Source organism: Zonotrichia leucophrys, chromosome 7 (genome assembly GCF_028769735.1).
Source record: "Zonotrichia leucophrys gambelii isolate GWCS_2022_RI chromosome 7, RI_Zleu_2.0, whole genome shotgun sequence".
NCBI lineage: Eukaryota > Metazoa > Chordata > Aves > Passeriformes > Passerellidae > Zonotrichia > Zonotrichia leucophrys.
Window position 1 is genome coordinate 21,849,987 of NC_088177.1, and position 25,690 is coordinate 21,875,676.

At 38.3% G+C, this 25,690-nt stretch overlaps 1 protein-coding gene across 1 annotated transcript in view; it reads left to right on the top strand.

Moving 5' to 3' along the window:
- The first annotated feature begins 285 nt into the window (after positions 1–285).
- Positions 286–25,690, top strand: part of CERKL (ceramide kinase like) — a 50,424-nt gene continuing 25,019 nt past the window's right edge. Inside the window, exons 1-2 of the mRNA XM_064718399.1 lie at positions 286–508; positions 21,184–21,426. Of these exons, the coding sequence (XP_064574469.1) occupies positions 286–508; positions 21,184–21,426 (466 nt within the window). The remainder of the gene's footprint in view (positions 509–21,183; positions 21,427–25,690) is intronic.

The following is a 25,690-nucleotide window of genomic DNA, read 5'->3' on the forward strand; positions in this document are numbered from 1 at the left end:
CGGTGCCGCCCTGCGCTCTGCCCGGCGCCGTGGGGACCGCGCTGTCCCGGCAGCCGAGCCCCGCTGTCCCGGCAGCCAAACCCCGGTGTCCCGGCAGCCGAGCCCCGCTGTCCCGCGGCTGCCGGCGAGGCACGGACGCAGGCCCAGCTCTGTCCTGGCCCGGGCGCCCTCCCGCCGGCCCCCGGGCGGTGCGGCCCCGCCTGCGGGGCGGGGCGGGCGCTGCTGGGCCCGGCGGGCCGCGGGCGCTCGGCGGGGCCGGAGCGGAGCGGGCGTGCCGCTGCCGCCATGCCGGGCGCCGCCGCCCCGCTCCCCCGCCCGGCGGGCCGCGCCCGGGCCGCGCCCCAGGAGCGGCGGCGCAGGGTGGCCCCGCTGGCCGCGGCCCCGCCGGCCCGGGCCGGGGACGAGCCGCTCCTCAGGGGCATCTTCGAGATCGGCAAGAGGAGCTGCGACGTGGTGCTGAGCGCTCGGCGGCTCCGCTGGAGCCCCATCCTGCCCGAGAGCCCCACAGGTGGGACGGGGCAGGGCGGGGCACGGGTGTCCGGCCCGGGCCGGGGCGAGCTGGGCCCCGCGGGGAGAGGCGGCCGGGGCTCTCCGGGCAGCGCGGGACAGGCGCCCTAACCCGGGATTGCTGTGAAGTGCTTAGAGGCAGTGCTACGGGCACCTCTGCTCCCTTCGGGGTTACTTTGCTGACTGAAGAGAAAAAGAAATTGTTCATAACGCTTTGAGTGTCTTGTACCTGAACCAGCTCTCTCTGGCAAGAGTCTTGTCTTCTTGGTGGGTCATACGGAAGGGACAGAAGGTAGAGAGCATGTTTGTATGGCCTCTTTAGCCCCAGGCAGAGCAGTAAGAGGATTTGATTTTGTTTCTGCGGCATCAACTTTTCCCGGCTTATACTCTTTGACAGGTACATAAGCTAGAGCACAGAGAGGAGAGTATGGTTTTGCGGGATGTGCTCGACTTTTGTGATGAGGCTTCTGTTGCAGGTCGTCGTTGCTCTATGGCGTTCACACGGCAACACGCTGAGAAAGTGTGGTTACAGGATTTGATCAAGTGAAACAAATTATATACAAAAGTTTGAGAAGCAAAGGAATGCTGCTTGAACGTATTCAAATAGATACCTTTTTCCTAGAAACTGTTGAAACATACATATAGTTGTAAAACTGCGTACACACTCCTAAACGTCCTTGTTTATTTCAGTGACCTCCCAGTGTTTACACGAAAGAGAAGTCAAGGTTGTATTCAGGAATGCAGTTTCCAGGCAGCGTGTTTGCCTTCCGGGATGGCGTGGTTAGCTTGTCCAGGCTTAAAAGACCACATTTATTTTAGAAGTGTATTGGACAGAACTTAAAAGTTCCTGTAGGTAAGATCTCATCGCCATAGAGTCAGCATTTAGAGAAGCAAAGAAGTAGTCAGATGCTTGCAGGTGAAGTCATTATGGTCAATTTAATGTTGGGATAGCAGAGCTATGGAAACTGATCAAGTACACAGTCATGCCCTCCTGCTGACTCCTCTGCTCTGCACAGTGCAACCGTGTTAATGCAGTGCTGCACTCACACTGAAATACCTCCTTTGCAGCCGGACTGCTGAGTTCTGATCGCCCCCACACCCGGTGTGGGGCACAGCCCTTCCTCCTGGAGAGCCGGTCTGGGTGCCTTAGGTAATGCTGCTAGCGCTGGAGGCTCTCTTCCTTCTCATTTGGGACTATCTACAGGTCTCTGTGTATGTGATCTGTAGTGTGATTTAATAATTAATTAGTTCTGTGTGTAGAGCTCTGAGTGTCACTTTATGTTCTGCCTCCTTTAATGTAGGTTAAATTGCCATATATCAGGAACTAGGCTCTGTAATTGTCTTGTAATTGTCATCAGGGAAGGATATTAAGGTGCACACAGGAAGAATAGATTCTGGAGTATATTGCTCCATGCTTCCAGAGATGGGGAGTATATTCTGTGTTTTGGAATTTGTGTGGTTTTGGCTGTGTTTGTTTTCCTAGGAAAAATTCATCCCTCTCAGCTGCTTTCATACAGACATCAGAAACTTTTCATAGCTCCTGAGAAGTAATGACGTATGCAGTGCCTATAGTCAGACCAGTAGCAGATGGCAGGACTTCAGGAGTCCTATGAAAAGCAGCACAGACAAACTGCTGCCAATTTTATCAGGATTTGGACTTTTACTGCACATGTATTAAATATACGCTGAAACTTCTTTCTCTGAAAATTTGGTTTTGTACTATATGGCATTGAGCTGCTGAATAGTTTCATTTTTGAGAGGCTGCAGTTGCAGCAGTCAAACGCAGATTCTGGAGCTTGAATGTTTTTTCTTTCCCTCATTCTTGGCTCCCAGCAGCACTTACCCTGGGGTGTTCTGTACCAGTGCTGGGAGGAGCCATCTGTGGTAGGGTCTCATTCGTAGATAAGTACAGCAGTGGAGTGTTCAGAGATGGCTAAAGGATCTCTGGACAAGTCTTTCCACTGGGATTTGGCTTATGCATGTTCTGTCCAACCCAAAAGCTTCCTAATGTAGTTTGCCTGAGGCTCTAAGAGGTCAAGCCAGGTCTTCACGCTTTGCAAGCGCTGCAGAATGTCTTGCTTGGACTCATATGTAGCAATTCTTCCTATTTTAGGGAAAGGTCTTTTTTCTATGGCAATTGCTACAGTCTGTCAAAATCAGAGAACCATAAGGTAGTTGCTTTGTTCCCTTTTTCCTAACCTCCCATCCCCCATAGTTCTCCAGATGAATTCCCATCTTGCTGAAGTTGTTGTTGTCATCCGCAGCTCTGTGGTTCCGATTGTTTGTTCTTACACGTGGTATTTTGTGCAGCCTTGGCTCCTCCAGGTTCCACCAGAGCTCAAAGCTGCAGCTCAAAGTCCCCAGGCAGGGGGCATCTGCTGTGCCTGGGCCCAGTCATGTCACAGGGATGTATGTATGGATAGTTCTGCTCCACTGTGCTGTTCCTGGGGGGCTCTAGGCAGCCTGATTATCAGGACTTCCTTCTTTACTCTGTCCTGGAGTTCTGCAGCTCTTGTCTCCATGAGGTTTTTGGCCCATGCTTGCTGATGACTTTTGATGGCTTCCTTTGCTGTTCACTCCGCAGCAAAGTTCCTACCTCTGAAATAAGCATGACCCATTATGAGTTTTGTGTGTTATTTGTTATCACAGAGCTTATGGCAGAAGTGAGTCTTGGGCAGGTGGCTGGGTGTGGAGCCTGTGGAATGTGCCAGGTGGGAACGTGGACAAGTGAGGCACAGCTCAGGGCCCCTTGCAAAGGGTGCAGCTCCAGCCTGGGTGTGCAGCTCAGCTGAGCCTGTTCTCCTCCCTGGAGGCAGAACCCCTGGGCCCACAGCTGGTTGCTTGCCTTTAACAGTGCGCCGGGTGCCTCAATGAGACACAGAGCTCACAGGCAGTAGTTGGTAGTTTTTCTCTCTAGCCTCTTTCTGTGTGTCATTCCTATGCTATAATCATGGAAATTAAGAAAAAGGCAAGACTTCTCTATTAATATTCCAGCCCTGAACTGTGGAGGTTCTCATTTTCAGTGCTGCTTCAAAACTATAGCAGAGAAAGCAATCTTAAGTACAGATTTTAATATTATATGTGATTTTTTTAAGTTTCCAGAAGATCATTTGTATCCTCTTTATGCATACGTTTATTTTTTTGTTGTTAAATAAAGACTGTAATTCTGGTAATTTTTAAAGCCTCCAGCATGTTTTTAAAGTTTCCCACAGAGTTTCCTGATTAACAATAATTGCAGTTTTTCAGCAGATTTCTGACAGGTAGGAAATGTAACAAAACTGGCAATTATCCAGTGCTTTACCAGTATGTGAAGCCTGGAGGATTTTGATCATCCTGATAAACTTTATGAGTGTAATTTCTTGAGTGTGTGTAGTGCACTAAACTGCATATGAAGTTATTCTCTGACTGACAGCTTGTGGGCTGGGCTGCCTATTTGGATAATAATAGTAATAATTTGGATAAAACTTGCTTTTTAATTATAAGTAATTGAACATAATTTCTAAATTAATTAACGAACAAGAAAATAAGATATTGGAGCAATCCAGAGGCTAATGTACTGTTGAAGACATATTTCACAATGAATGAAACAAAAATAAAAAAAATATATTTATATAATGAATTTAAACTAATCAATATATTATGTATAGTATTCTTTTCTATAGTATGCTGTAGTTCTTGTTGCTATTAATCTAAAATATAGATTTACAGATATTCTATCTAAGTGCAGCAATAAGGAAAAAGAATCACTGATGTATTTCAACAGTGAAAGAGTCAGCAATAAAGGACTTAAAATTAATTCCGAGTGCATAGTGGCCTGTTGCCAAGGCTATTTAGGAACAGATGTGGCTGAAATAGATACCAATAGTCTGTTTGGGATCTCTAAAGTAAGACATCTGTCAGTCTATCGGTCAGTCAGGAATAATGGAAATGGAAACTGGCTGTTACAAAATGTGAATTACTGAAGTTCCAAGAGGACTGAATTCAAAGCTTTTGATTCTACTTTTGACATGTAGAGAACATATTTTCTCTAAGTGGCTTATCTGTTATCCAAACAGAAAAACTATTTTTAAGGAAGAGACGTGAGAAATATGAAGTGTAACTGAAAGTGAGGTGTTCATGTGCCACATTAATATATGACGTTTTATATATAGATGTACATTTTAAGATGTAAATTGAAGGAAGAAAGCATGCAGTTTTAAACCATCCCATGGTATCTGAATTTATAAGGCACTCATATCTTTTTCCAGGAAGTCTGTAAAATTAATGTATTTTAGAAAAATGGTGTATAAAGCTGCAAAATAATTTACTAATCTACAATTTTTTGTGGAAATTGAAAAGCATTTATGGAAATACGATACATTAATTAAAGGAGTCTTAAATTTTGTTCTTTATTTCAGGGGACTTTTGAACATAATATCTTGACTGTCCATGGTTTTTGGTTTTTTTCTTCCTTTAGCAGAAGATCAGTTCATGTTTTTGTGGCACAACTTAGGTTGTTTCATTATTTCTGTTCTTTCTTTTATTTCACACATTTATCCACCTCTTTGCTTACATTGAAAAGGGCTAACATCCTCTGGATACCTAATAGGGCCTTTTATATGCACTTTAATTCTCTACCTCCAAAGAGAGAGATCAGATATTTAAATCTTTGTTCCAGGAAAAAAGTTTCTGTGCTAGTTCTTGAAAGTTGTATTTGTGTGTTCAGGTTTGCATACACATTAAGTTCTGCCTGTGTTAGTGAGCTGGATTCTGATGCTATGGGAATTTGAAATAACAGGATTTATTTGGCTTTCATGGAAAGCTAAATGGCCTGTTTAATGTAATACTTTCTGTTGATGAATTTGTGGTTTGTGTTATCTTAAAGCTCTTGTAGGCCATAAACTGAGCAAGTTTTAGGCTTGGATAAAGGTGCTGGGTTTTTCTTTTGTGGGTGAGATTTTTTCCTTTGTTTCTCCTGTAGCACTGTGTAATAATTAGGTCTTTGCCATGTCCTATTATTAGAGATAAGGCTGTGCTTTGCTTTATTGCTCTCCTCTGCCTGCCTGGGGAGCCAGGCTGGTGCCTGGCGGGTGCTTGGCACAGCGCGTTGTGAGCCATGGGCCAGTTGGCACACCAGGAACGAGCCAGGCGTGGCTGCTGCTGGGCTTTGGCTGCTGAGCAGGGAGATTCCAGGGAGATGGGTGGGGGTCAGGGGCAGTCAGGTGTGCTGGGGCTGAGCTGATGTGTTGTGGGAGTGTGGGGGGTTTGGGGCAGCCCTGTGAGTGAATGGAGAGGACACTGGAGCGTTCCTGGGCACACAGGGAGACATGCAGCGTGGTGCTGTGGTGTGAGGGGGTGTGTGATACAGCCGGGGGAATCACTGGAGACTAAAAGGAGACATAATAAGGTAATGAGGAGTAGAATGTGAATTATTTTAAAAAAAGGTATCAAGGTTCCATAATTATCTTGTTCACAGTTCACTCTTGACTATGCCTTTTGGGCAAAGATGTGCAAGAGTCAAATGATGGTCCTGCTTACAGAACATGATGGAGAGAATCCAAAGATGTATATTAAAAAATAAGTTTATATGCTAACCAGTCCTTTTACCATATCATCCCTGAATCTGTACCCTCTATTATGCACCTTTGTCTTTTTCTATTGCATCAAATATTGCCTGCTTATCTTAACTTTTAAGCACAATTAAGTGGAAGACGCATGAAAATGAATTTTTTTCTGCAGTTGCAAAATAGAAATAGAAGCAGGGAAGTCTGTCATCTGCTCTTGTTGGAATCGATAAAAGTAAACTTAGAAAAACAATCTTCCTCTCCTTGTAAATGTCTTCTTAACTATGTATGTCACAGAAGCAGCAGGTAAATAATAGATACTGTTGCAGTTATGTAAAACCCAAACAAATAGATATTGGATAGAAGAAATCCCTTTTTGTTTGCTGTTTCATTTAGGTATGCCTGGCTATGTTATGCACTGCCTTTAGAAGGAAGTATTTATTCAGGACATGCAGTTCTCCAAAGGTATTTTTATCCTACTAAGACAATTTATGAAAAAGCTTAAGTGGCTGAAAATGTCGGAACATAACCTGAAGAACAGAGTAGTCTGTGTACTCTTAACATTTGTGGGTTGTGGAACTAATGTTTTCCTTTTGAGGAAATCAGTGGTCCTGGTTTTTATGACTTATGTTGTAGCAGTATGTGCAGACAAAAAACCATAATGTGTTGAGTATCTGATACATGTATTACCATATTGCCATAAGGAACTGCTATTATGTTAGACACCAACTGATTTCGTGATAGTGTTGGATTTCTCTCACATATGCTTATGTTTTTGTACAGATGATCCTTTAGGAACATCTGCTAGTTTTGTGGTGGTATCTGCTGTTTCCTTTCAAAATTTGACCTTTTTGTCATTTAGTGCTGTGACTGCTATAGAATTGTGTTTTACCAGGATCCTTTTCTAAATTGATTCCTGTCTCATAGACATTAGCTGTCAATTTTTGGGGTTGTGATTTTTTTTTAAACTTTTAAAACTGCTGACTTGAAATAATTGACTAGAATATTTTCCAATTCAATTGTTCAGGTTGTTTCAAAAATACTGGTGTCTGGGGACTAAAAGTGTGGATGGTACATCTCAAACTATTTCTCTAGGGAAGTAGTTTTGGAACTCTTGTCTTGCAATTTAGGAACTCTTCCCCCTTTAGTTGAAGAGCAGATTTGAACAGTAAAACCACGTGTTATTAAAAAAGTTGAAATTGTAAGCCTGGATTTTTGTGAGATTTGATGTCTGGTAGCCAACCTATAAGGGATTTGATGAAATACAATTCACTTATGTTTAAGATTTGGTGGAACTTCCTCCCTCCCCAGTTTCTCACTTAGTTGTGAAAGGAATATATTAAATCTCTGACAACAACTTTTTCAATGACTTGGTGTAACTCACAGGTTTCTAGTCCAGCATGTGGCTGTTTCTCACCTGTGTGCTGCAAGTTCAAACAAATGGTCAGTTCATTAACAGAATTCAGTGCTGAACTCTGAATTTCCTGGCTGTTGCCTGTTTGAGCAACGTCAGATGGTAGTTAGTTGGATGCTTTTCAGTACTGAATAGTTGCTGTAGTTGTCAGTTTATTTGAACTGTGACAATATATCTGTTCTGCCAGTCCATACACTTAAGTGAATATAGGAAAGTATTCTTTGTGAGGCTCTCAAAATGCAAAGCAACAGATGTTATGTGCTGCACAATTATAGGTATCCTGGAAACAGGTCTTTACACAGTGCAGGCAGTCTTGGAAAAACAAAATTTGACACGTGAATGATCAAGTTAAGGGTAACAGCAATAAATCCTTATGACTAAATATAATGCTGTTTTGCACATACTGATCTGAGTTTGGGTAATTAAGTGCTTATTGTTATATCACCCTCCTGTCATTTGACAAAAGTTTAAAAATTATCTTGTAGTTATATTTTTCCGTGTTGTTTTAGTACAGCATAGTAGAAATAGAATAAATATTCTCACTTAAAAATAACATATGAATATGGTTTTTGAAAAAAGCCTATGTAATTCTGAGTGAAAATTCTTGTGAATAAATTGCTTACAGAAAATAGGGAAAAATTCAAGGTGACTTGCTGGGTTTCTGTATGAAAATAGCACATTTTTGCCTGGCTGATCTGAAGATGGTTCAAAATGAGATTGCTCCTGTCCAAGTCCTCTCCCTGCTCTCCTGTTTGTTGCATGGCCTTTTGGAGACTTGTCAAAATGCTCTGTCAAGAAAGGTACTGGAAGATTTCACACTTGGATGATTTGGGGTTTCCCAAAGGCCTGCTCTGTCACATCTATGTAATTTAACTTGGAGTGAGGTGATTAGCTAGGGATCAAAATTATTGTGGTGCCAGTGAATAACACACTAACAGTTAGATGGCTATAGATGGTGGTAATTCATGTCAACAGCAAACTTTGAACAGATTTGTGATTTTATTCTGTGAATTCTGCAGCTGACATTCTCTGGTAAACCTAAATCTACTGTATGTACACAAAAGATTGTATACAGATGTCTGTTTTTGATTTTGTATTGTTTTTATTTAAGGAAAAAGAATATGCTTAGTATTTAATGTCAGATGTAATGTTTCTTGGACGCTTGACTGCAACACATTCATTAAACAGGGCTAGTAGTAACTGGAGTTGGTTTGGGAAACAATGCTTAGTAGAAAAATGAGTACCTGATCAATGTTTGTTTCTTTTTTTAATTGTAGTACAAGTTAAAATTAAATAAGAGCTTTTTTTTTAGGATTTGCATTTGCTGAGTAGTTAATTATTTAAAATATGATGGAAATGAGCAGGTGGTGGTTTTGAAATTTTGTCCCTAGGTCTCACTTGTTTTATGGAAACAGTTTGGGGAAGGTACACACAGAAATTCAGTACTGAACTTACAATGATTTATATGTATACGAATGTTTGTCTTGCTTAAAGCAGGTACTGGTTTTTTTTAATCAGCATTTAGCAATATTGATTTTATGTGGGAGCAGAGCAATAAAGTAAGTTCTTTCCTACAGCCCAACTTCAAAGCCATGGCAGTTTTACAGATTTGACCAGGCAACAGGACAGTGAGTCCAAGAGTGGGAAGAATTACACATAGTGTAATTATTAGTGTATTGATCTCTTGCTTGAATGCCATCAGCTTGGAATAAAGATCAGGAGCTGTAGCTATACCATTCCTAATGTGTGTGATTATAGTTTATCATGTGCAAAATGTCATCTGTCACTTAAACAGTTGTTAGGATTATTATGGTGAGGATAATTAGAACGTAAGTAGAGGCTAAAGCAGATGTTTGTATGCTCTATAAACCAGCAGTTATTTAACCACATCTTGGATGCTGTCTGCAGTTCTGGTGTCCTCTGCAAAGGCAGGGTGGACTGGAGAAGGTTCAGGGGATGACAATGGGTAAAGGTACATAATGGCTTCTGGGTGAGAGTGGCAGACACAAAGGCTGGCACATTTTGGTTTGAAAGGAAGGTACTGGAGATGGGCTCTGGACCAAGTCAGTGGCAGCTTTGCAACATAAGAAATATGGTGCTTCTAATAAGGCTGAGCAGAACCAGGCTGAAAACCAAATGAATAGATAAGAGAACTGTAAAACTTACTGCCAAAGGATTGTTAATGCTAAAAGATTTTGTGATTCAGATGGAGATGGAAGGCCTCATTTTGCTGCTCTTAAATGTATAGAAACCACAGTCAGCTCAGGGTGTCCCAAATGAAAACAGGTGGGGAATGAAAAAGTACTAGTGGGAAACAGAATAAATGCTTCCTTTATTCCTTCTCTTCTCTTAGCATCTGCTTATGGCTATGGCTTGATATAAGATACTGGGACAGATGGACATTTGCTCTGTCCTGGTATTGCTGCTCTTACATACCAGAAACCAGTTAAATTATATTTAAATGATATTTTAAGTAAAAGCACACACATCACTAGTCTGCAATTCCACCAGTGTCTGCAGTGCCAAGCCAGATTTAATGATAAAATCTGAACTTCAGTTTGCCTAGCCTTCCATTTGCAAGGTACTTATTGGTGGGACAATACAGTTTAATGAAGTATGTTCTTTGCCTAACAAAATACCATTTCATTTTATTAAATGTTGGTTAAGTATTACAGTGCAGTAGCAGAATATTTAGGAAACCTGAATTTCTTAGCCATAATTCCCTTGAAAATATTGTTCATATGACTGCTTCTAATTATTTATAGTATTGGGGTTTTTTATATATTTATTTTTTGTTGTGGAGATAGGAAGGTAAATTCCAAAGACATAGTTAAACTTGTATAGGATAAGAGTCTGAAACAATTACAAATGTTTTTGTTTGATCAACTTCAGAATAGGGAAAAACTGTAACTTCAATATGCTTTGATGGTATTTTTCCATAAATATATTTATATTTATGGAAAAATATATTTATTTTAAAATTTATTTATGGAAAAATTATATTTATCCATAAATGTGTTTGAGAAGATTTCTGATGTTCACAGAAGAAAACACTTAATACAAAACATCCATTTCCATTAGTTATGTCAGTCACTTAAAGATATGTGCCAAAATATCAATACAGATCATTTCTTGAACACAGGTGGTGATCATTTTATTGCACAATTCACTTTATGGTTAAGTCAAAGATTATTGTATGATGTGTAATGTGTGGCTGGATACGTGTAAGAACTAATGTTTGTTAAATTTACTTTTAAACGAGAAAAACAGGTTTAATATTGAGATAGAGGAAAACTTGCATGGAATATAACAATAACACGCTGTGCAAGTGCATGCTGAAGAGTTTGAAGATGCATCTCTCTGTTGCTGTGTGGGTGCTCTGAATGGGAATTGCTCCCTGACTCTGCAACCATATGCAGGATTGTGATGCTGTGAGTAAAATTTGTAGGATCTGCAAGTAAGATACTTACTTCAGCCTCATAGTGGTAATCCGTGTGCATATTGGTGTAATTCTAGCATTTAAAAGTTTGAGGGAGTAAAAATTTGTGTGTATTATGGGAGATTTGAAGCGCATCTTTGTCAGCTGACATGTTTATTCAACAGTGAAGACTGATCAGAAACGGCTTGGTTGTTTGTTTGTTTGTTGTTATATGTCAATCATATTTGTTGTCATATGTCAAGTAATCTTTCTGTTTGATTTCAGTACTTAGTACCAGGATTAGGAATGGATATGTAAATGTGAAGTGCACGTGCAGTTACCATACTGGAGATAGGAGGAGTTGGTGGTAGATGCCAAAGGACTTGCTTAAAGTACATTGGAGAGGTTTGTTGGAAGTTTTTGGTGAATGCCAGGATGGAAAGCAGACATTGTAGAGCATTTTGGGGTGGGTTTTTTGGCAAGTAGCTCTGTTTTAAAACAGTCAGAAAATAGGTAAGTTTCTGTGTATATATTTAGTATACTAATTTAGATTGATATAAAAGTGCAAGTTATCTCTATACCTAATTTTGAATTTCATGATACTCAATGTTGACCTTTTATTCATAAAGCATTTTATGAATTCTGCATGTTCTCTGGCATGCATTAACTTATCCTACTTTATGCACTGGTTATGTCACATTTCAAAATGGAGATCTCCAGATTTTTGAGAATCTCATGAAAATTTCAATTAATATTTTAAATGACTCATTACCATTTATTAATGGTAATGAGTAATTTAAAAGATTGTTTTAGGTATGGTAATAGAAATTATAATTTAGAAGTATAATTTCTAAATGGTATAACAACATAAAATATTAAAACAACTCTAAGGGCTTCACCTGATCATTTTGAGTGTATTTTAATTTTCAAAATAGCATTATATATAATTTTTTATAGACTAACTAGATATTCCCTAGAATTATTTTTTCTGCGGAACATTTTGTAGACCTGTTGATAGGTTTTATCCGTGTGTGATACAATGACCAAAATTTAAATTAGCTCAGAGATATTTCTTATCTCCAGTTTTCCTTTGACACGGGTGTGTTGTGGTGTGTGCAGCAGTGCTGCTGCTCGATGCAGTGAGCCTGCCCTGAGCTCAGTGCAGATCCACAGGCACAGGTGGGTGTCCTGGTGGCACCACGCAGGGAAACACATGGCACTACACAACATGGGGCAAAGAGCACGCAGTTGGAATTCAGAATCATTCTGTGGATACCTTGGAAATTTGTGCTTGTTCATGTATGGGTTGTAATTTCTGAAAAGGGAGTGCGTGTTGTTGTATTGAACATTTGTGAGACAGACAGCACTCTAATGTAGCTGTCCTCACTTTGTGCAGAGAGGAGCTATTGTATGAGCTTGTTTATGTCAATATTTTAATAATTTATCTTTATAACTGCTTTTGACTATATTTATAGTAACATTGGCACCCTGTGTACAGAAGATAAAATCAGTACTGAAAGGAAACTTGCATCCATCTGGAAGCAATAAACTTTTCTAAAAGACTGCACAGTGTTACTTAATCCTGTGATTTCTCACTGTGAGTGAAATTAAGGTTTGGTTCAGTTGTGTCACATCATATTGGTATCAAATCTTTTGTGAGAGCCATGTCGTAGTGTTAAGCTACAAAAAAAATTAAAATTTATGACAGTCTGAGCTTGTAATTTCCTCAGTCACAAAATTATGCATCATTGCAAATGGAGTCAATTCTAGATAATAAAAATAATTGTAATACTGGAAAGCTTCTGGAGTGTTGCATTTTGTAAGCTTTCTCTTTATATGAAGTGCTAATTTCTTTACTGCACAATTGACTAAGAATACTTTAAATTTGGTGTTGCATTCTAAGTAATTTTTGTATTGTACATCTATCATGTAGTATAAATTATGTTTTTGTTAAGACAAAATATTTTATAAAGTTAGAGAAACATGAACAGTGTTCATAAGGAGAAAGGGGGAAAAATCTATATTATAAAGATCATCTAATACAGTTCTGGGGGGGTTATTTGGCCCTTTTCTTTTAAGGTTGTTACAAGTGTGGTGTACATGAACAAAATAGGATTCACTCACCCCTGCAGGCAAAGCGGTGTAGTCTCCTTCTTCCTGTTCCTAAATGGCAACTGAGCATCGAGGTGAGGGAAGGGTTTTATGCTTGTCAGAGGATTCTGGTGGTGCTGTTGCCATTTCTCACCCTTGGGCTAGTGCAGGAGATGCAGATACAGTGATACAAAGGATCACAGAGTTTCCTTCATAAATCTCTGGAAAAAAAAAGAAACAGACCGGACATCAGTGAGGATAAAGCCAAACATGTAGAAGTTTGTGGATGAGGTCATCCAGCAGCTGATAGCCATGCTTTGGTAACTAAAAGCATGACTTGCTAGGGTATTTGAATTATCCACAGTTTACAGAAGGAAATTGTGTTTATAATTGGGTGCTTGTTCTTTTTTCCTAAAGAAAATGTTTGTTGAAAACCTTTTCCAGAAGAGACTAAAATTCAGACATTTGAGACATAATGAATTCCCTGAACACTGATATTCAGCAATATGGATGGTTTCTAAATCTGTGTTTGAGGCTGAGGTAGATCTGGTGCAAGTAAGGCTCCAAATAAAAGTAATTGTTAACTTGTATTAATCAAACTCAGTAATGTTGTGTGGCCATAAGAGATCATTTGTTTCTCCACTTCCCCTTATTTTCTGAAATGACAGAAGTAATTGCTGTGATTGTAACATAAATTAGTGGGTACCAAACACTGTGTATGTGTGAGATGCTTTTGAGGAAATGTAAAATTAGGCTCATGTTTCCTCTTTGGGAATTCTTTAGTATATTTCAGATCTGCTAGCCCACTCTATTAAATAATGTAGGCTACTAAATACCAGTCTTCTCTTTATTTCAGAAATCTCTCTCAAAATAAATTCCATTTTATGATGGATGTAGGGTTGGTCTGTGTAAGACTAGTCATTTTATGTTTGCAGAGGTTTTGGGAAATGATGGAAATCAGTGACACTTTTTAAAATGTTGTTACTCTGAAATTTCTACCATAAGTCCTCTTACTTACTAAATGAAAAACCTCAAAGTTTAAGTCACTAAACAAAAGGTTTGCAGCTACTTGACAAATCATACTATGAAATTAGGCAGTATGTGGGCCATATTCTTAATATAAAATGTAGAGCTTTCTATAGTACATTTCCAGTGACCTCTTTCTTGCTCTGGTATTAATAAGAAAGTGTAATTATTAAAAGCAAAGCTTTTGCTTCATGCATCCTCTCAAATGCTTCAGGAGGGGAATCAGTCCTTGTCTGCCTTGCTTCCTTTCAGCTTACCTTGTTGTTCTAGCATTATTCCTGGTAGATCTTTATGCTATTTTTAAATTGATCATCTCCGGCAAATGTATTTGCAGAATGAGGGGGAAACTCTTCCTTAAGGTGAAGCTTTTTCTCTGGGACAGCATTAGGCCTTCTGCTAAAGCTTCAATCACACTTTTTTTGCAGAGGTATTTATTCAATAAGCTATGTGACTTCTTTTCAAACTGCCAGTGTCAGTATATTTTCTAATGAAATTTTGCCATTAGCCCGTGCTTAATAAGCAAGGTAATTCACTGCTCTATGTGAGAGCTGAGTCAAGGCACTAATGAAAGCCTGATGGATAGATGTCTGATGAGCCTCATTACAAGAGGAAAGGCCTTTTCCATGGCCTGCTGGGCACCAAGCAGGCTCAGGAGGATGTTTCACGCTGACGAGTGACACAGTGACGAGTGGCAAGTGTCACTCTGAGATCTGGTCATGCTCCCAGGGAAGTCCCCAAGCCTGGCCTTTCTCCACGAGGCCTCAGCTCCAGCAAAGCCAGCCTCTGAGCTGTACTAAACTATGCTCTTACAGTATGGGATCCTCTTTTCTTTTGGTTCAGCCAGAACTAAGTAGTTTGGTGATGGTTGTTCTTTTCAGAAGTTTGCCTATTGCCATTTTTTAAAGCTGTAGTGAAACTTAACCAAATTTTAAGTCTTGATCCAGCTTGAGTCTGATCCAGCTCAAGACTTCAAGGACTACACCGAATGTTCCCTAAAGCTGCCCTTCTTTCAGTTGGTGGGATGCTGTGCACAGGGGCTGTGTGTGCAACAGCCCTGTGGTTTGGTGAGGGTGTTCAGAAGCTTGAGGATGAGTTTTTAACAGATATGGTGGAGAACAGGGGCTGGAATCAGCTGGTTGTGGTGTCTTGGGGAAAGAACCATTTGAAAAGTGGTGAGAGACAAGAGGGGAAGATGAAAGGTAGGAGGTTACAGCAAAATTGTTTAGTAACAAGGGAATTATTCTATTATGTAATATAAACCTTTATCCCATGGCTGAGATTTGCACTGGAAAAGTACTTGGGCTTTTGGCTAGTATTGTGTTTAAAAATTGAAACCTGAAGTACAAATTTATTCTGGAATTTTATTTTTAAAATATGTCCATTATTCTTCATAAAAATATTCTTTTTAGCTATCTGTAATTGCTTAGTAGTTTAAAATAAGATGACTTTAAGCTAGAATAGTGAATAACTCCTTGTCCAATGAAACATAACTGAATGTGTCATTGTTTTGTAAAGTGGAATTTTATTCTGAGACTTGTAATTTATTTTTTTTTAATGTATGAGATGTCACTAGAGCTCTAAAGAATTAAGAGAAGCCATTGTGCATCTTTTCCAGTTCTCACTGACTCTTGTTGATCTGTGTGATCTTTGGGGAGTTGGCAATTGGAAGTGAAAATGCACAGCAGATTGGCTCAGGCCACGTTGACTTCCTGCTGATGAAAGCAGACAGTCCCAGTTCTTCCTTCTTCCCTGCTGTGAATTTTCTTAGCACTTTGTAGCATCTCTAGTTTTATAGGACTTGTGTTGAACTGATTGTATTAAACAATGTGCCAGCAGGCTAAGCCAGGGGAAGAGTAAAGTGGGCAATCTCTGTTACTTTAGGGGTTGATTTGGCTCAGCTGGGCTCTGCCCAGAGCCAGACTTCAGGAAAAGGGCTGGGCTGCACAGTCATGGCAGGGGAATCGAGGGTGGGTGTCTATTGAGAGAGGGATTAGCAGGAAGGTATTGCATTTGCTTGGCAAAATACATCCCTTCTCCCTAAGATTCTCTAGAGAAGGAGAATGAAAGTGGGTTGTATCCCTGTCAGATGTTTTTAAGCTCAGTTTTCTGCCCTGAAGGAATACAGCTGCTGCTGCAAGTGAATAGCTGCTATTAAAAGGTGAAGTGAGTAGTTACACCCTGCTTTTTCTCTCCAGCTCTGTACAAACTGAGATGCATCTCTTCAGTCCCTTGTAATACTTTCTGAGCTCCTTGCTGCTCCCAAGCAGCTCATTGCACAGTTTGGGAAATGTATTTCTAGGTTAGGGCCTTGCTTGTGTTAAACTTCTCCTGTAACTCCTTTAAAAAGGACTAGAGTAATGTAAAACTAATCTTCAAACAAAAACCAGCCCCTCCCCAGCCTGGTCCTGGCTGTACCACCTTCTCCTCAGCTTACTGTTGGATACTTTTGGCAAGCAGAAACTGGAATTTTGATTTCTCTGCTTACAGAAGACAGTAAGAGGCATAGCATCAAATTTTGCCAGAAGTGTTGCATGACTTATCTTTTTGAAATAAGAAATCATTCAAAATTCATGTGTTTTGAAATAGATTTTCTGTCTCATGTTTAGGGTAGTTAAATAAGTGCTAAATAGCCAGAAAAGCTTTACACTTTTTCTTGGCTTTTCTGGCAAGAATGATCATATCTGCTTTTCTCACTGCAAGCCCTTCTTGATCAATAAGTAGCTGAAAACTGTAGAGGTTTTATGAATCAGCTGCATGCTGCTTTCTGTGCTTTGCTGATTTACAGTGAGGGAAACATAGACTTAGTAACTGATGGGCTGGTTTATAGGCATTAGACATTATATTAAATATTCCTAAACATGGATTTATAGACATACTGTCAAAAATTAATTTAAAATTCTATTTATTTTATTTTTGGGTTTATATTAATATAGTTATGTTTATTGTATGTCCTGAATGGTTATCTTGAAAGTAGTGTTCTTACAGTATAGAATGGTCTGTGATCAATTTTCTAATAAATGTTTTATGAAAAACCACTTCTTTAATATGTACTGATCACTGTATTTTCTTTAGTGGTCTTGATGATTTTTAAAAATTTCTAATTATTTCTGTTAAGTTACACTGCACTCAGCTATATCAATCAACTATTAAGGAAGTAAACTTTGAGAACACAGTGGGGCAGAGATCCTAAAATGTGTAAAAGCTTTATTTGTTCATTATAGTCAGGAGGGCTGGGTATCTTGCCAAAGGTCATAGGAAGCATTTATGGCACTCTTTGCTTTTTGTCCAGTTCTTGTATTATTGTCACATTTTATGTGTAGTTTCTGTTATTTTCTATGTACTCCAGATATTCGTTATAGAAATCAAGTCCTTCAGTTCCACATCTACATGTTAGGCTTCTGTGGTAAGGTAACAGTCCAAAAAGTGGTTCCTTGTTGAAGTGTTGGTGTTTATATTTAAATAGCACATTTTCTTTAAAATTGTTCTATTTTTCAGTTGTACTGCATTTTTTCTTTGTGTATATTTTCATCAATTTTGCTGTAAACATGAAATAGTTAACACTCTTAACTAATTTAAATTTGGTTTACTATTTACAATAAACTCTATTAGAGTGTGTTAGTTCCTCATCTTTTGATTTAGCTCAGTCTGGTTGATTCAGACATAATTTTTTGTGAAATTAGAGATTTGACCACCATAAATAGGAAAAAGATAGGATAGTCTCATTGCTTGAAATTAGTGAGATGATAAATAGGGGCATAAAACTTCCTAGAAATTCATCTATCCAGGCAGATTTTTCTTTTTTTCATGCTGTATTTGGAAAAAAAAAAAGTGGACATGTGCAGAAACTGTGAGTACAATTAGCGTCAAGCAGATAAATCCAACTCTAATCCTGTTTACGCTCCACATCAGACAGATGTGCTGAGATTGATTCAGACAAGCCCTTGGCTTATAGTAACTTTTTTTTAAGTGCCATATATTCTGGTTTTGTTAGATCTTTGTTAAATGTTAAGTGCTGTTAGTTTTGCTCTTCCCTAACGCCTGTAACCTACTTTATGCAGGTTCCCTCTCTGCTTTCATGATGACAGGGCAGCCTGGTAGAAGAGATTATCTTTATTCCTTGTAATTAAATTGACTTTTTTTTTTCAGAAGATACAACAATGGGAAGTGGGTACTGAATTAAATAAATAGCATGATATCTAATAGATGTACACTTAAATCTCTTGCAAGAACAGATGGTACCCAATATCTTTCTGAGTAATGTGAGAGGACAGTTAATGTCCTGAAACTGCTTGCAATAACCAATATGATACTAACAAGCCAATACGGTTTTTAAAGTTTAAAAAGTGTTTACTACAATATATACTTTATTGCACAAGTAAGCTTGGTTGTCACCTCATTCTAGAAATATTTTATAAACACATCTTATGACCTAAATTTTCTTTATTTTAATGAGTTATTTTATAAAATTTTACTACATTCGAGATGGTCTTATTTTCAGTAAGCAGAGAAAATGAAAATTATAGAATATACCTGGGATTTTATGCAGATTTCTTTACAACTTTAGGAAAAAATGGGCTATCCTAATCCTACTAGCTAATTCAATGTTTCCTCTAGAAATTAAAACTCAAGGATGATGATTTTTTACAATTCAGCATTCCTAGAGTTTATATCATTTTCCAAGATTCATCTGGAAATGTATTCCTGTAAAATCAGCTAAGTCAGATGATGGTTTTGAAAATCTAGTTCTATCTAGTAAGAATGTTTGATAAATGCAAGTAACTGGCTAAAGTAGCCATGAAAAGAAAATGCAGACCTTACCTGACTTAAGACTAAACATCATTTTATGAAAGCAAGTGGAGAATAAAAAGTATTTTGTCAGGCCTTCATTTTCCTTGACTTGTGTGGGATAAATAGACCAATGTTTGTAACTTATATGTGGTGCACATCCATAACATTGGTATAATAGAGTTCATGATCTCCTCAGCAAAACTAAGAGTTAAATCCAAAATATGATTTATTTTAAAGAATTTAAAAAGCAAACCCACTTAGAATATTTGTATTAGTCTGGGGGAATGAATGTTGCAGCTCAGTTATTGCTACAGAATGGTTGTGGTTATATTTCCTTTCTCCTGAAACATTGAGGTTGTGTGCTGGCATTTTCAGTGTACTGTATGTCTGACAGTGAGACTTTGTGAAAAAACCTAAGCAGACCCCTCAAAAATTCTGTTTTAAAAGTTAAATAAGCCTTTAATGTAGATATTAAACCATGTAGTTCTAGGCAATTTGGGACATCACCAGTCAGTTTTTCATTTCAGGCCTACAAAGACTATTTACTCTTAAATGTTTCAGAAGAGCAGTACAAATTTTGACAGAAATTAAGATCTTGGGTTTGGTAATGTTAGTACCAAATTTGTTTGTACAATGTCCACTTTGAGTTTGTGTAACATCATAGTTCAATGGGAATCATACAGTATTTCTTCCCCCTCAGTTCCCTCATTTTTAAAGGATACATTGGCTGAAAATACTTTTACAACAGTTGTTACAGTACTTCAGGATTTATGTTGGGGTTTTTAAAAAAGGCTTTAGGTGAGTTTTCTCCTGTTTATTTGCTGTATACTTCTGAAAATATGCACTACAGACAATTTCCTGTTTACTGTCTCAATGCACAGTACTCTCAATTACTTGTCGTAGTATTCCTGCTAAGAGTGGATTTCAGTCCAGTTTTACACCTTAGTAGCTGATTTATGGAGATATTAGGATGCTAGAATATAACAGGTTGGGAAAAATATGTGGGAAGTATAACAAGGTCATGCTTCTATTTGTCACAGGTTATTTGGTACAGAACAGGAGAAAATAGTTGGTTGAGAATTGTGAGGAGAAGTCATATTGCTTTCGCTGTCTTAGCATGGCTGAGGAGAAGTCATCCAGGATTTCTGGGCAGAGAAATGATCACTCCTAGCCTCCTTCCAGAAATGTTGTTGAGCAATGACAGTGTCAGACTGTTACAAGAATTGACAAAGTCATCTTTTTCCTGCCCAGAAAAAGTATATGACTTTCTGAAACCCTCAGCTTCATGTGCTGTAATGAAGTAGGGGGTGCTGTCCATCTTTCCCTGGGTGACAATTAAAATAGTTTTCCCAACACTCCAGTACAGCATGTATTAACTATTCATCAAACAGAAGCTGCTGCAGGTTTGCTCTTGAGAAACCAGAGTTGTTGCTAGATTTGGGGAAGTTTTCTGCTTTCTAGCATTTCTTGCCTTGGGCTGCAAAGGGACCTTTATTGATCTGCTGTATGAGATCTGCTGTAATTACGAAGAAAGCAGGGAAAATTTTCTTTCTGTGTCCAAAGAATCTGATACCTACCGGAAGGGGGATATTTTTCCTTCGCTTTGTGTATTTGACTTTGGTTTTGAGGAATTGGAATGCAGCTCAAGAGAGCAGAAAAAGGAGAAGCCTGTACCACAGTGCCTCAGTTGATACATCTCCAAAAGGCACTTGGAAATGAAGTGGTAGCATCTGCAGCCACAGCATCCATGCAAATAACAGCCCCAAGATAACAAAACCTTCCCTTGGCTAACACAAATCTCCCCTGGGATGAGGATCTTGAACTCTGACAAGAACTTTTTGGAAACTGTTTTTCTTGTCTTCTAAACTGAATTTGTAAATCAAAAATGAAAGCAAAGATGAGTAACACAGTTTTGGCTTATTTGTCTGCTTTTTCTTGACTGTTTTCTGACATGTTTCTGCTGTAAACACAAAAGATAACGGTTGTATTAAATGAAAAAAATATAGTGAGCATATAGTCAGCTTGGGTCACAGCACACTATGATTTACAAGTGTGACTGCTATGATTGCTGTGATTTAGGTGAATAGAATAAAGAATTTGCTTTTCAAATGCGAATTCAAAAAAAGTCTTTCCTGGAGTGTGAAATTTTATTATTTTTTTTGAACACCAGAAAGCTGAGTAAATAACCTCTTTAAAATTGCTTTGTTTGTACAGCTGGATACATAACAAAGTAGGTAAAACAAAAGACCAATGATTGAGGGAAATGATATGCCATAAGTTTCAATGCAAGCATGAACAGATGCAAGAAGTGAACGTAGAGATGAAGCTCTAACCATACTTTTAGTTGTTACTCCCAATCACTGTAGTAATGCTTTTCTTTTTTTTTTTCCTTACAGGTGATTCCAGTGTGGCTTTACAAGCTCAAGAGGAGATTATTGAAATGAAGGATGTATTTTCAGTAAAACTGAAGCGTCGTCGTTTTGCAGGGCAGCAAAAAGGTGGTACTTTGTTGGGTATCACAATTTTTAAATGCTTGCATAAAGAGGAGAACAAGCTTACAGACTGTGCTATCCATTTAAATAACTTAAGTGAAGATCATTGTCAGTCATGGTTTAGACATCTGAAGGAAATTTTAAATGGTAAGCATTAAATAGAGGTTGCTGTCATATTTATTTCTGTTGGCAATACATGAGGCTGACTGGAGCTCAGAAGAATCTTGCCTGTGGAAATTAAAACACAGATATGAATCTTATTTCTGGCAAATGTTTACTACTGAAGTTTTACATAGTCAAGTGTAAAATCTAGGAAAGTGACAATAATTGACTAATGTATCTGTAAAAATGAAACAAATTGATGTTATTTTTGGAAGAGTCTTGGAAGCTACTGAAAAGAAGTGGTTTTCTTTATTTTGACTGAAGAGTCTTCAGAAATCTGCTTCTGAAAGAAATAACCTATTTAGCTGATATTTTCACTTGAAATTTCATCACATCTGATAGTACTAGAGTAGTTGCACTTCTGGGAACTCTTCAGGAACTTTCTGGTGATGGTTTAGGAAATCCCACTTGAGACCTCTATATTCTTTGGGAGCCTAATGGGAGAGAATTTCCTCATCTTCATAAATTCACAGGTGGCAGTGCTCTTAAGATTCTGTAGGACTCTTGTTGCTTGATTTGATACAAAATTTATTGACAATAGTGATGGGATGCAATCCTTTACTGTAAAAATATCTTTCTGTGTTTGCCTAGGCTAATGCCAATTTCAGGATGCTTTGTTTAACCAGTTCTAGGGTTGGTTGGTTGGTTGGGGTTTTTTATTTTATTTTATGGAAGCTCTATCAAAATTATGAAAAAAATATTCACCATACAGGGAAAGGAGCCTCACAAGAAATCCAAGCCTTTCACTGAAGTATATATTTGAAAGGCACAGAATGTAGCACACTTTTGATTTAAGTAACCAAAACCACATCCCTTTCCCAATGCCAAACCCTAATTTAGCTCCAAAAGGTGCCTCTATTTACAGATTATAGCAAATGAGTTTGTTTATTACAGAAGAAAAGCAGTCTATCTTGTGACACACTATTAGAACTCCAGCTGAATTGTTAAGACTGAGCCAGATTACGGAATTCAAATCTTATACATCTGTAGAGCTTGTGACAATACTTTGAATAAGAATTTATGGTGTGCTTCTACTGAAGTTTCACAAGCACATATTAAAGAAACAACATGAGTTATTAATTGTACATTCTTGCATTGTTTGTTTACAGTATGGTTTGGATTTTCCCAATGAAGATGTGCATTAAGAAGTGCCTTCCCTTTTCCCGTTTTAAAAGGATTTATCATGAAATATCTCAATCTGCACAAGTGCCAGGATTCCTGTAGATCTCCAGCTACCCATAAAGGCAAGGACATTTGCATAAGGAGCAAATGTCTGTTTTGTTCCTAGATTACTCTCCATCTATCAGGAGCAGTGATACCATATGTTCACAGAAAAAAAGCCGCAGTATCTCTAGCTCAGGTTGCCTTGACCTCGAGGTGCAGTCTGTGCTTTAGAGCTTTGTAACTGGAAGCCACCTGAACCCGAAAAAAGTGTTCTGTGCAATGCTGTTTCAAGTTCTTGCTTCAGTCTTTCTCTAGAAGCTCAGACCTTGTACAGATGTTTTTTGGATCTCTGATCAGTACTTTTTTTTTCTCCTTGTTTTCTACTTCAGGTATAAAAATGACTCAGATAATAATAACCAAATGAAACTCTCATCATACCAGTTACTGATGTGTATATTCTCCTAAGTCTGAACTAAAAGTATACAATGCAGCTGAGTTCTGTTGATTTCTTAGTGGCTGATATTTCTGTGGGAAACTATAGCGGGTTTTCATAGGTTTTGCTGCAGCCTTTTTATTTTATTTTATTTTTTTTGTAATAGTGCTAGAATGATTCTTGTTCATGAACTCAAATTGGCTACTTCTGGTTTTAACCTTCTGAAGTAGTAAATATTACTTCCCTGCCCTCCTTCCTCCCCCAATCTGTCTGATCACAAAGTAATTTTTCATTAACAGCTGCATTATTTACATGAAGGATTTTTTTATTGTTTCTGGGCTAGATCAAATTAAAAGGAGGTGATTTATCAAAGTAGAACATATATATATTTAGATTTGGTCAATAATATTTAGACATTCTGACAAATGGGAGCACATATTACTGACAGGTGTGTTTCCTCTGCAGATAAATTCAATTTCTACTCGTTTACCTTACTCTTTGACAAGTTTTTAGGTTTTTAGGCATATACATTAATTAGGGAAAAACAATAACAAGTTTGTTGGTAATAGTATGAGACAAAGTTTATTTGGAGGTTTCTAATGAAGATTTTATTTTTTTGGAAGTTTCATGTACACAGTTTCCTTTTTACAGTGTGATCTGTGTCTGGCATGACACATATCATGTCATAAATGGTTTCTCCCTGTTCATTCTTATTATCTTCACAGTGAGTGCCCTCTGTTGCTTTCACTTTGTGTTCAGAGTACTTCAATTTAAAGTTTAACTGAGCTGTAGTTTTTAATGAATCCTGTTATCATGTAAGTGAGCACACACAGATATAAGTGTTTAGAATTTAGTCACAGTGACTGCCATTATGGTTCTTCCTGTGTGTGTGTGACAGGGTAACAAAATAAATGTACCACCATCGTCCCATATTTGAGGAAGTTCTTATTTTCTGCCTGCTGTTGCTGCTGTTGCAGTGCATGCCAGCTAGACATGAAGAGCTTGCTCATTGATAGAGTGTTCCTGTAATCTGATCTGTGCATCACATGTGTGTTAAACTGCTGTAAGATAAGCACTGCCATCTTCATGCACCTCTGGAGCCTTGGCTCTGGGCTGGCTCCTGTAAGGCCCCAAAGGGCAGTTTAGACAGGGTCTAGTGTGCTGTTATCTTGTGTCAGCCCTGCTGCACACCCAACTCTCAGTGATTTCCATTTATACATCACATCTTTGTACAGGATTTACAGGCATGGCATGTGGGGGCACACTGTGTCAGTAGAATTCACTGTTTCTTCTAAAATCCTCTGCACGTGCAAATACATAGTGGTTATGAAAGGGTTGAGGCAGGCTCAAAATTGAGAGAAAATGTACAGTTGTCAATGCTCGTCAATTGTTTTTAACAAGATAAGACTTACTAACAGCTGATTTGAAAAAGCTTGACTTAAAAACTCTGTAAACTAACAAGACAGTAAATGTGGTTAAGAATAAATGATAAAGTAGCAAAAAAAGCACAAAGTGCATTTTTTTTTATCTGCTGTTCTGTAGTATCTATCACACGGGGATTTGATATGAAAGCCTGAAACTTCATGCATGAAGTTTTAATTAAACCATTAATGTTAAACATTAGCTTAGCTTAGTTAATATTAACAGCGGTGTCTCCATAGTTACATCAACGACTCTGTCTCATATTGTTAGTTTTCCTCATGTATAATATTCCTAATGTTGTATAAAGTATTTATAAATGTAGGTGGTAATGACATGATTCCAGGCTCTTAACTTTTGTAACATAAACCCATTTTGCTGAGGCTGGGGCCTGAAAGCAGCACAGATGTATGTCTGAGCACAGCGTCTCTGCTGCCCCAGGAGCCTTTGTTTTCAGAACACCCTGATTGACCCACCACCCTTCATGGTTCACTGATTCACTTGATAGATCAAGTTTAAACTAGTGCATATTAGCACATTTGTTAGTACTAGGGGAACAGTTGGCCTTCCTGCTTTAGGCTGCTGGCTCGTTTCAAATGGAGCAGCCAGAGAAAACAATAACAGAATACCAGTTAGGGGAGCCCCAAAAGGCTGGCAGACTGGGATCAGTTGCACACAGTAGTCAATGACATTGATTCATTCATATAGATGTTGTTTAAAGACAATTAAAAGATTATTATTCAAAAACACTTTAAAGAAGCTTCACAATTATGTTGTGTGAAAGTTTAATCTTTGGCTGTTGCAGGATATGCTTTCATTAAACTCATTTGTTTGGTGCGTTCTAACGTGTCCAGTGCACACCAGGAATGATAAAGTAATAAATTTTGTCATGATCATCCTTTCATGTCAGTTGGCAATTATTTGGCACAAATAAAATCACTTCAGTAGGGCACCATCTCTGCTCAAATGTTTGTGAAAAATCTTTCTGTCAATGAAATATTTTATCTTTCTAAAAAAGTAAATTGATATTCAAATAGTCATAAAGAGAATATTTTAATACTTTGATCCTGTCAATTCATTTGGTTCTTGAAAGTCTTGCTGGGATTTATCTATTAACTCTGATATGCTTTTCAGCAATAGCCCAATATACATAATTATAAATAAATTTTCTAGTTTAGAATGCTTTAAGGAATTAGTTTTTCTTAAAAACTTAAATTCAACCATTTCCTCAAA